At 46.7% G+C, this 12,611-nt stretch overlaps 1 protein-coding gene across 1 annotated transcript in view; it reads left to right on the top strand.

Annotated features, from left to right (window-relative positions):
• Window positions 1–229: 229 nt before the first annotated feature.
• LRBA (LPS responsive beige-like anchor protein) overlaps window positions 230–12,611 on the top strand; it is a 640,201-nt gene continuing 627,819 nt past the window's right edge. Inside the window, exon 1 of the mRNA XM_040418535.1 lies at window positions 230–633. Coding sequence (XP_040274469.1) covers window positions 436–633 — 198 coding nt within the window. The 5' untranslated portion in view covers window positions 230–435. The remainder of the gene's footprint in view (window positions 634–12,611) is intronic.

The raw sequence follows: 12,611 nt of genomic DNA, 5'->3' as shown, positions 1-12,611 counted from the left end.
GAGCAGTGGCTCCGCCCGGGTACCCGGCGCACACCACGTGTCAGGTGAAGCTCGCCCTGCCCTTGTGATGCCGGGGAGCACTGCCTCTTTACCTGCGGGCAGGAGGAGACTAGCAGGCTACCGCACTGGCCAATCAGAGCGCTGGAAGGAAAAGCGGACCAATCACAGAGCCGCCCTGACAGAACCCGCGACTGACAGCCAATAGCGGCGCGGGCAGCAGTGACAGACACCAATAGCAGGGCGGAGCTGTAGGAGACGAGCGGCCACTTCCTAGGACGCTGCAGTGAGTGAGAGAGGGGGTCATCCCGGCGCACCTGACAGGAGGAGTTGCCGGTGTTGTAGTCCTAGTGCCGGCCGGGAGCTCTGCCCGCACAGGACTGCTGTACTGACGGAGACCCGCTCCCGCTGACAGCAGGGCACGGCGGGCCCTCAGCCATGGCCAGCCAGGAGAGACAGGTGCAGACAACAGGTGAAGAGAGAGCAGCTGCAGAAGGCCCCGACCCTGGAGGGGCCAAGGCTCTAGGCCCGGGGGTGCCGATAAGGGGCATCCGTATGAAGTTCGCCGTGCTCAGCGGACTGCTGGAGGTCGGGGAGGTGACCACTAGAGACCTGGTGGACACGGTCTTCAACCTGGTGAGTAGCTGGTGGAGCCTCAGTGACGCCTCCTGGCACTGCCCCGTGCTGCACGGCTCATAGGAGTTGTCCCCTCCTGTCTGCAGTTACCTGTGCTTAGTTCTCTCTGTTCCTGGGAAAGCTGGGTGACCACCAATACAGCAGTCACTGCAGCTTCTTCAGGGGCCTGGCTGTGCCAGGTGATGTATGACTGCTGTCAGTGCTCAGTGGAGGTGGTCACGTCAGCCATGTTGGTAGTCACCCAGCTTTTCCAGGAAGTGACTTGTATTTGCTGTGGTACCCCCATGGATTAACCGCTGCCGCACCTTCCTGCTATCTTATCAGTCGTTGCCTGGCACTGGCGGTATCTGTCGTACAGCGGAGCAGATGATGTCTAGTATGTTCCTCAGCTGTATGATGGCAGGAAGCAAGAGTGTTCCTGTCCACTGACAGCAAGCCCAGGTCTTATAATAGTCAGGTTCTGACTTTTTATAGCAGGTATTGTCCCCCATGTGTGATGTCACATGAGGGACACAGCACCGTAGTGGGCAGTCATTGGCTGCAGCGGCCAAGCGACCTCTGTCAAACAGGAAATACAACAGTGGGGGCCCCTTTAAAATGAGGCCTTATTGCCTGTGATCTTTTCTCTACAGACCCCAGATATCCAGAGTACAAGACGGTGTGACCCAGTGATTTGTTTATTAGGGTGAGGAGCTCTAGACCTCCTCTGTGAGCAGTATGGCTGGGCAGCCTCGCCTGAACATTGCCTCAGGGTGACGGGATCAGCAGGTGCACACGTTCCCGCTCTCTTATCCATAGTCATTGGGCTGCTGTTATCAGCGGCCGCCTCTGTAGTGTCATGTCCAGGAAGTGGTTCCTCTCTGCTGCTTGTGGGCACATCTTGCAGCTCAAGACTTCTTGGCCTGGAAATCCTCTTTCCATTTTTATATCTATGTCATGTGTTCTGACTGTAGAAACCAGGGGTACTCTCCTGCGGATGCTTCCATTGTTCCTTGGTCTCTGCGAGACGGTGCAGTGTCTTATCGCCTCATGAAAGACAACACAAGCCGCTGGAAGAGTGTATTTAATGCGCCATTGTCATGTAGGAAGATACGAAATAAGAACGCATACATCTGTAGTTGTAGGTGAAGTCTGATGTGAAGGGCTGAACAGCAAAGATGTCGTCTTCACGTTCTGCTCATTTATTTCTATCAATATGCAGACCAGACCCAGTCAAAATGCATTTCCACAGACCCCCCAAGGTCATTACAGGAGAAAAGACATAAACTACCGTTCCTAGGTTGTCTGCACTTCCAGATGTCATTTACAGACCACATAGGGAAGGAAAGCAGACCAGACCTCAAAATACATTACCCTAGTCCCCCCCCAGACCAGGTCGCTTGTAGCTGCAGGCCCCCGGACCTGACAAGATATATAAGCTACCGTTCCTGGGTTGTCTGCACTTCCAGGTACCATTTACAGACAGTAGGACTTTATCTGGGGGCTGCTGATAGTGTGAAACTGGCCTTAGAATAAAGTTGATCAAAACAAATGATTTCAACCAAAATAATCGTTCCTCGGGTGAAACAATTAACGACCGTTTTATCCAACTGATGACAGACCATCGTCTGAAAAGAAATTGGGTGTGTTTTATATTTTAGTTTGATAATCTTTGAACAAAAGGTCTTTTATGGGACTGTCTGTGGATGAAGGATCTTGAGAGAATGTTCCCGGAAAGATCTTCCGTCCTTCCCCCGGTTTCGTTGAACATAATATGGCGACTCTAAACAACTATAACGGCCAATGTAAAATGTGTATGGCCGTGTCTGCGAAACGAACCTTCACCAAATTGCTCAACCAGCAACCATTTTCTATCTAAGGGCTTATTCGTGCGACCATATGGTCGCCATGCCTGTGCATCGGCCGCGTGAATCACGTATTGCAGTGCGGACCTGTTGACTTGAATTGGTCCGCGATCCGCAAAAGATAGGACATGTCTTTATTTTTGTGGTGTGGAGGCATGGAACTGAAAGCCCACGGAAGCGCTTCGTAGTGTTTCCACGGGCTTCCGATCCGTGCCCCCGGCCACTTCCCATGTCTTGCGTACCCTCCATTTCCATTCTGCAATACGGGCATGGAGCCCTTACTGTTGCTTGAATAGGCCCTAATGTGTATAGTCAGCTGAGACCCTCGACCCTAGACCAAAACATATAACAATCTTCTCAGCCATAGTTCTATCAGCTTACCAGTGTAGCCACACAACTTTCCAAAGCTCCTGTAGGTCACCTCACAAACAGAACTGTGGAGGTATTGACCTAGAACCATGGCCACTTGACAGCATTGCCTCCTGCCGGACAGCAGTGCGGGGGCAGAGCAGCAGGATGTTTTAACTTTGAACTTAAAGGGGTTGTCCGGGTTCAGAGCTGAACCCGGACATATCCCCATTTTCACCCAGACAGCCCCCCTGAATTGAGCATTAGAGCAGTTCATGCTCCGATGCTCTCCTTTGCCCTGCACTCAATCGGGCAGGGAAAAGGCATTTTCTGGAGTTCCGGTGATGAACCGGGCTCTCCATAGGGCTGCCAGGCAGAGGCTTTTGCCCAGCAGTGAGCCTGGAGACGTCACCGGCACTGATGGGCGGGCTTTAGCGCTGCCCTAGCCTGTAAAACGGCTAGGGCAGCGCTAAAGCCCGCCCATCAGAGCTGGTCACATCACCAAACACACTGCTGGGCAGAAGCCTCCACCCGGCAGTATGTTATTGTAAATAAAAGAGCCCTTGCCCTGCGCAGGGCAAGGCAAGGGAGAGCATCGGAGCATGAAATGCTCTGATGCTAACATCAGGGGGGCTGCCTGGGTGAAATTATGGGTATGTTCGGGTTCAGCTCTGAACCCGGACAACCCCTTTAAGGTGTGAAATGCAGCAGAGGATGTACACCTTCCCAGTCTACTTACCTTTAGGGCTCATGCACACAGTCGTGCGGCCGTTCCGTGCATTGGGGACCGCAATTTGTGGTCCCCAATGCACTGGAAAAATCTGTGATCCGTCCGCACAGTAAAAAAATAGAACATTTTCTAGTGAATGCGGGGTACACACAGCCGGTGCCCGTGTATTGCAGACCTGCCGTATGCGGGCCGCAATACGGCCACGGCCGGGCAACGGCCGTGTGCATGAGCCCTTACTGTGGGGGTGGCCCGATCTCATTGGTAGTTCCATTCTCCAATTAATCTCACACAGGTCTGTGGGGTCTGTACAGCTGGTGTTTGTAGGTCATCAGTAGGGAAACATCCGAAGTCGATTTGCATAAAACTTTGTTCTAATACTGTATGGAGCAGTAGCTAGTACAGTATTAGAATGTATTGGCTCCGATGAGCCAAAGTTATTGTTTGCGTGAGACTTTGCGAAATAACTTCATAAATTTCTACTGTAAAAAAACTATTTCCCGAACTTGGGTTCGGTTCCAAGGTACCACTTGGAACCGAATCTGAGTTTGTGAAATCGTTTTTTTCCAGTACAAATGCTATATTAGAACAAAGTTTTATGCGAATTGACTTTGGATGTTTTATCCGAAGTCGATTCGCTCATCCCTAGTCATCAGTATCAGATTGGTGGGAGTCTGACTCCCGTCACCCACTTTATTAGGGGGCGTTCACATTACAGCTATATTTTTGGAACAGAAAATAACATCCTGGGAAAAAAAAACGTATTCTCTGCATCCGTTATGCACATTTGCCACCCGTTTTAGCAATTTCCGTCACGGATCCATGTAAAAAAAATCAAACAATGTTGCACTTAAAATCCACTCCCCGTTGTTGTTGGTGGAAAATTTGCACCAGAAACAGAATAGGCATGCCACTTCTTGCCGTTAAAACCAGTGTGGGTGGCCACACGTGCCCTGCGCACATTAGGCTGGATTATCATTTTTCTGCACTTTTAGTCATGTGTTTAGTCATTGTTTTTGCCAAAAATGCTGCAGCTCATTGTGACTATAAAGAAATATACCCCCACCAAGTCACTTACAGAGCATCTGTCAGCATGATCAACCCTAGTAAACCAGGTGTACTGCCTGGTCGGGTTGATCACGCTGAGTGTGGCAATCCAGTCTGTCATTTTCGAGAAAATACCACTTTTATGCTAATGAGGTGCTCCGAACATCGCTTCCCGTTAGTCACTGATTGACAGGGTAATTACAGCTTCCTCCCCTTTCATTTGTACGGGACAAAGAGTTGTAGTGCACCACCACCACTACTATGTAGACCTCCACCGGTGTGAAATTGATTATCTTTACCCCTTAGTGACAAATCAGTATTGGCCCTAATGACCAAGGAAACATAAATTATTTTGTTTTTTTTCCATAACTTTTGTGTTTGACACAGGTTTTTTTTTTTTTTTTTTTTTTTTACAATATATATTTCCGTTTTTGTCGGTTGTAGTTTTTGGAACCAATTTGAGGTGCATATTGTGTAATAATACAGAGCTGTATGAATTTTTATTTTTTTTGCAGGGTGAGTTGAAGTTTCCATTGGTACCATTTCAGGGTAGACAAGACTTTTTGATTGCTTTTTATTCTGTTCTTGTGAAGTTGATGAACAAAAGTAATAATTCAAGCTTTTAAAAAAAAAAATATATATCTTACTACATTTTTTTTGCACCCTTTCTCATGTAATAAACCCGCTTCTTCTGTACGGCAGTGTAGTATGCCTGTGCTGTTTCTCTGGCAGGGCCCAGTAGGCTTCTGTATGGGACAGTTCTTAGGTCTGTGGCTGCCATACCAACCATCAGCATCCAGTAATAGCAAATAGTAATCTATGGCAGATGTGAACACAGCCTTAGACCTTCTTCCCATTGCAGCTATTTCAGCTACAGATGACTAAACTCTTACAATTTTGTACACTGCTTGGGTATACTGCCCTCCATACACAGTGATTTTTTAAATAATGGCTTGTCTGAGAGTTTTAAAAATTAAACTGTCAAATGTTCTAAAATGAAAAAAACAAACAAAACAAAACCAATGGTTACTCACCTGTTGAATCTCTTGTCGATCTCTGGTGTTCCCTGCTGGTTTTTCTTTACCTGTCCTGCAGTGATTAGGTCGAGTACATTGGTGTCTGCTGCAGCCAGTCACTGGCCTCAGTGGTCATGTGTTGTATACACATCACCACTAAAAAGCGATTGGCTGCAGCAGTCGTGGTTGTACTACTGCATGGCATTGTTGCAGAAAAAGTGACCGAAGACCGGCAGGGAGCATTGGAGATTTAACCAGTTAGGCCTCTTCCAAGTCTGCACAGAAAACCCGTGCATAATCCGCATTGTACTTTGTGAAGGGTGAAGACGTTCAAAGGCCGCGTTCACATCTCCATTAGAGATGATCCGGCATCAATGCCAGCTGTCACCCAGACAAAAAACATATTTGTCTGGCCGAAACAGGCATTTATGTCGGAAAGTTCACTCTCTTCAGCAACAGCCTGCCAGAAACTGGAGATGTGAATGTGGCCTAAGGGCATAGACATCGTCACAAAAGTAGATGTAGATATTCTTATACCATTGATTATTGCCTATATCTACATCCTTGTGGTGCTGTAGGCCATTTCAGTGTCGGTATGACATTGAACATTCCTACAGTTGGTGTGAATGGGCACAAACATTTCATGCTTCCAGCTCCTTCATCTACCCTGGTGCTGAGAACCTTGGAGGTGGAAGTAAAGCTTGGCTGTGGCCGCCGTTTACCGTCTTAGAAGAAGTGGTGTCTCCATGAGCCCCAGGATCAGTTACAGTTGGTGATCTACAGAAGAAGTGTGCTTTCTGCTCCGAGCTCGGTCTAAGGTTTCACTGCTCAGCATTGTGCCGAAGCCTCTGTTAATAATTCATCATCCCTCCCTCACTAATATATGCCGCTTTGTCCCTGGGTTGGATTGTTCTGAAATGACAGCGCTCATCCGCCCAAAAGCTGAAATTTAAGATAAAAGGCTCACCACTGAATTTCTGTTAGTGACTCACAAAGTGTAGGAAAGAAATACCTGTTTTACCGGTCGATGAAGGCCTTGGTGTCTTCCTGCCTTGTTTCAGTTCTGCAGCTTCTGGGACATATGTCGAGGACTGGACGCCTATTTTCTACAGCTCTCCAGGTGCATATTACAGTCCACATTGCTTCTTAGATCTGGCTACGGGCTTGAGATGAAGGCTACATTCCCACAATGTACTGGGAGACATTGATAAAAGCCTTTTTGTGGTGTAAAAAAAGTCGCAAATAATGGCGCACACCATACTTGTGCCATAATATTTGACTTTATAATCTTCAGGAAAGTGGCTGGGTTTAGTGTGGCCTGCTAGATTTACTATAAAATTCTCACCCCATCCACTTGAACGTGTGGAGACGCTCGCTCCTCAAACCTTCATTATTACCTGGATGCAGCAGGACCTGACATCACAAGGCTGGGAGTGCGGGTCCTCTGTATTCAGCAAATAGTAAGGGTTTGAGGAGCGAGTATCCCCACGCGTTCAAGTGGATGGGGTGAGAATTTTTTATTTTTTTTTAAAAATTCTTAAAAGACCCTTGTATCTGTTAGATGAGCGCACTCCTGTCTATATGGCTGTTAAAAACAGACCTGTCGTTTTTTTTTTGGATGGCTGCTATTCACTGTCCGCTGTAAAAAAATAAATAAAAAATTGTCCACATTACAGACAAGGATAGGACTGTTCTATTATGGGCCTGCCATTCCGTTATGCAAAATGCTGAACGCACACAGCTGGTAACCATGCTTTGCGGATCTGCAAAACCACAACTGTCGCGTGCATGAGCCTTAAAGGGCTTCTGTCACCCCACTAAAGTGATTTTTTTTTTTTGGGCTAGTTAAATTAGTTATATTGCGATCTATGAAAATATAATGGTGTTACTTACTTTGATCCAGCAGTTTCTTCCAAAAACGAAGTTTTATAATATGTAAATTAGGTCTCTACCAGCAAGTAGGGCGGCTACTTGCTGGTAGCTGCTGCAGAAAACCGCCCCCTCATCGTGTTGATTGACAGGGCCAGCCGCGATCTCCTCCTCCGGCCAGCCCTGTTGGCATTTCAAAAATCGCGCGCCTGTGTTCATTCGGCGCAGGCGCTCTGAGATGAGGAGCCTCGTCTCCTCAGCACTCCCTCAGTGCGCCTGCGCCGATGACATCACCTAAATAGAAGACGTCATCGGCACAGGCCTAATTTTCTGCAGCAGCTACCAGCAAGTAGCCGCCCTACTTGCTGGTAGAGACCTAATTTACATATTCTAAAACTTCGTTTTTGGAAGAAACTGCTGGATCAAAGTAAGTAACACCATTATATTTTCATAGATCGCAATATAACTAATTTAACTAGCCCAAAAAAAAAAAATCACTTTAGTGGGGTGACAGAAGCCCTTTAAGGCTAATTTCACATGAGCAAGTGCATGCTCTACTTTTTTGCGGAGCCACGGCCACAAACACCACGGAAGCACTCCGTAGTGCTTCCGTGGGGTTCTGATCCATGCCTCCATTCCGCATCTCCGTGATTGCGGACCCATTCAAGTGAATGGGTCTGCGATCCGTGATGCGGAATGCACACGGCCGGTGCCTGTGTATTGCAGACTCGCTGTATGCGGGCCGCAATACGGCCACGGGGAGCACACGGTCGTGTGCATGTAGCCTTATTCTGATTGTCTGTTCATTTGTGGTCTATAGTGTCCGTTTTTCACACAGCCCTGTCCCATAGAAATGAATGGAGGAGATGTCGTGTGTTCAGTTTTTCTTCACACAAGTGAAAAATTTATGCAATTTGCATGCAAAACCATCAGTGTTTCTCTGAATGGGCCCTGACTCATTCCGCATCGCTTGTGTGAAAGAGGCCTCAGTGGAACCTGAGGGGCATATTTATTAAGACCGGTGCTGGTCTTAATAAAGGCCCATAGCTGGCGGTGGATCCACCGAAGCTATGAAGTCGCAGGCCTCTCCATAACTTTGGCGCATCCAGCACCGGTTCTAAATGTAAGACGGCTTCCGAGCCGTCTTACATTTAGACCATTTTCTACGCCTAAAACAGGTGTAGAAAATGGTGAAAGAGACAGGCCTACCGGCCCGCCCACGCCACGACCACAATTTTAGAACTGCCGTGAGCGGGACGTAGTTGCAGATTAGGCTTATTTCAGGCACAGATAACAGCACAATGGTTAGTTGTCGCCATCTCCGCCTGAAATGAGCCTAATTTTATTTTCAGCATAGTAATTGACACCCTGAGTTTTTAGGTTTCATTGCAGACATGCTTCACTTCATTTCTGTATTAACGGCAAAAAAAAAACAATTGGGGTCATTTATCAAGGGACTTGCGACTATTGTAGACTATTTTAGTCGCAAGTCCCCTTTTTGACCAGCTGTGAGACAATATTAAGTTGCACTGCCGGTTTTAGGGTATGTTCACACAGGGCGTGAATGCAATTTGTGGTTTTATTGTACTAGAAAAGTGAATGAGATATAAGAGAGACCGCGCAACAGATTTTGAATTTGCAGAATGTTGATTAAGGCCTGATGCACACACCTGTCCCAGTTTTGTGGCCTGCAAATCATGGATCCCCAAAATACGGATACCGACCGCGTGCATCCCGCACGTTCCTTATTTTCCCTATTATATAAATACCTCTTCTTGGCAACAAAATGGACAGGAATAGGAAATGTTCTGTAATTTAGCAGAACGGGAGCACAAATGCAGTTAGCACAGTTAGGACATCGGTGTGCTGCCCGAATTTTTGCAAACGCATATAAATGAGTGGGGCCGCATGCGATACGCAAACATCGCATGTGGACCCAAAATACAGTCGTGTGCATAAGCCCTTATCTCGCTGATTTCCACAGTGGAAAGTCTGCCTCACGAGGCCGTACCCTAAGGCTACTTTCACACTTGCGGCAGTGTGATCCGGCGGGCAGGATCCGCCGATTTGGATGTGACTGAAAGCATTTGTGAGACGTATCCGGATGCGGATCCGTCTCACAAATGCATTGCAAGAACGGATCCGTCTCTCCGCTTGTCATGTGGACAGGCTGATTCGTCTTGTGTTTTTTTTCACATTTTTACCGGTCTGCGCAGGCCGGAAGGACTGATCCGGCATTCCGGTATTTTGAATGCTGTATCCGGCACTAATACATTCCTACAGTTTTTTTCGCCGGAGATAAAACTGTAGCATGCTATGGTTTTCTCTTTTGCCTGATCAGTCAAAACGACTGAACTGAAGACATCCTGATGCATCCTGAATGGATTACTCTCCATTCAGAATGCATGGGGATATGCCTGATCAGTTCTTTTCCGGTACAGAGCCCCTGTGATGGAACTCTATGCCGGAAAAGAAAAACGCTAGTGTGAAAGTACCCCAAGGCACCTTTCACACGAGCGTGACGGATTGGCTCTGGATGCGTTCAGTGAAACTTGCACCATTTTGCAAGCAAATTCAGTCAGTTTTGTCTGCGATTGCGTTCAGTTTTTTCTGTGTGAGTGCAATGTGTTTTTATGCGTTTTTCACTCGCGTGATAAAAAACTGAAGGTTTACAAACATCTCTTAGCAACCATCAGTGAAAAACGTATTGCACCCGCACCTGCTTCCGGATGCAATGCGTTTTTTACTGAAGCCCCATTCACTTCTATGGGGCCAGGTTCTGCGTGAAAAATGCAGAATATAGAACATGCTGCGTTTTTCACGCAACGCAGAACTGATGCGTAAAAAAAAAACGCTCATGTACACAGACCCATTGAAATGAATGGGTCAGGATTCAGTGCGGGTGCTGTGCGTTCACGTCACTCATTGCACCCGTGCGGAAAACTCGCTCGTGTGAAAGGGGCCTAAGAGTGGCTGCACACTGTGCGGATTACGTGTGTGTTGTGTTTTTTTTTAAATATTTTTTTCTCCTGCATGTAGAAAATCCGCAACAGAATACAGTGTCAGCAACGCGACTGAGAGTTGCCAAATCTCATGGACATGGTGGAAAGTTTTTACATGCGGAAATTTACCTGCGGTACGGCTTTTAAAATCTTCAGCATGCCGGTTTCCCCAAAGACTTCAACGGGGTTGTTAAAACACACCGAAAATGAGCCACACAAAAACTGCAATTACTGCGGATTTTCTGCATACAGATCTGCCTGGTGTTGCACACAGCAGTGTCATTTATGCTGATTTCCTGCACAGGTTTTATTGCATGCATGCTGGTTTTGATGTGAAATCTGCACTGAAAATCCACACAAACAATTGATTTGTGGCAGATTTTTAAATTTTCACATGGAAACTATCTGCGCTGTTTAGCTGCCATTTGAAAGTTTCCTGTACTTAAGGGCTGTTTTCAAACGAGCGGATGCCGTGCGTGTCATCCGCAGCGTGAAATAGAGCCAAGCCCCGCTCCGGACAGCAGAGACACGGAGCATTAACATGATTGATAATGCTCTTTGTCTCTCTGTGATCTTTTTACTACACAATCTGAGTGAGATAAAGTTGTCACCCTGATTTAGTAGTAAAAGGTCACAGGGAGGCACGGAGCATTAGCATTCATGTTAATGGTCCGTGTCTCTGCTGTATGGAACGGGGCTTGGCACTCTTTCACACTGCGGGTGACACGCATGGCATCCACTCGTGTGAAACAGCCCTAACTGTTACTGTATTGAGCTGTGTGAAATTGATAACATAATCTGCACTGTGTGCATGTGTCCTTAGGATATGGCCACACGTGGGTTGTCCATAGTGGAATTTCTTATGGAAAATCTACAGTAGCAGTGAAGTGGATGAGATTTTAGAAATGTCATCCACATGCTGCAGAGAAAACCCTCAGTGTGAACTGTCTCTCATGCGGTGGGTTTTCAGGGTGCAGCATGTCTATTTTATTTTTATCTTTTTCTCTGTGGGTTTTACCCGCAGCTTTAAACAATGGCAATGCAGCAGAAGACTTGCTGTGATGCCAACAGCGGGTTTTGCCCAGATCTGCTGTGAATCCACCGCATGTGGCCACACACACTTAGCAGCAAAACATTTTTATATGCTAGAAATGCTGTATGTGTTCACCCTTGGTCTTTGATCACTCGCCTACTATATGGGTTTCCTCCCCCTATCAGATACCTAAGAATTAAATTCTGCCTCCTGGCACCACCGCAAATCTGCTGTTTGAGGTTGTGGTGCTCTGGTGGCCTCCTCCACAAAATGCCAAGCGTGAGAATCGGCGCAGAAAACTAACATATGCAGGTACTAAGTGATAGAACTCAGAATGGGAAGTGGAACAGAGACTGTGGAGAGATTTTTGCATAGACCTCTAGCAGCTGCATTAGTCGCCATAGCCTCTTTACTTACGCCTTACTCTTAGGGCTCATGCACGCAAACGTATTTTCTTTCCATGTCCGTTCTGTTTATTTTGCGGAACCATTCACTTCAATGGGTCTGCAAAAAAAAAAAGAAAGAAAGTTACACTGTGTGCATTTCCGTTTCCGTATTTCCGTTCCGCAAAAAAATAGAACATGTCCTAATATTGTCCGCATTACGGATAAGGATAGTACTGTTCTATGAAGGGCCAGCTGTTCCATTCCGCAAAATATGGAATCCAAACGGATGTCATCCGTATTTTTTGCGGACCACAAAATACACATGATCGTGTGCATGAGGCCTTACACTGTGAATTCCTAATGCCCTGCAGATGAACAGCTTGTCATAAATTTCAGTATCTCGTGTATGTTCCATATGCAGTATGCATGTAATGAAAACTGTGTACATGAACAAATGCACATTCGTTGTGTTTAAGTGACAGTCGCAGAGGATCATAAACCCACGTCTTTTAAGAAAGTGATTAAACCAAGAGAGACCAGCAAATAATGCTGTGGTCTAGACTTGGCAGCAAGCATTTCATTAGGAACTAGAACAACATTTTGAGCTTTTTACAAACCACAAGAAAATCCCTTTGAAGCAGGAATCCTCTGTACACAGATGGGATCTCCTTCTTGACGTCACCTTGGTTCCTGGAGTAGGAGAACG

Source organism: Bufo bufo, chromosome 2 (genome assembly GCF_905171765.1).
Source record: "Bufo bufo chromosome 2, aBufBuf1.1, whole genome shotgun sequence".
NCBI lineage: Eukaryota > Metazoa > Chordata > Amphibia > Anura > Bufonidae > Bufo > Bufo bufo.
Note: the sequence above shows the minus strand (reverse complement) of the source record. Positions and strands in the feature narration are given on the sequence as shown.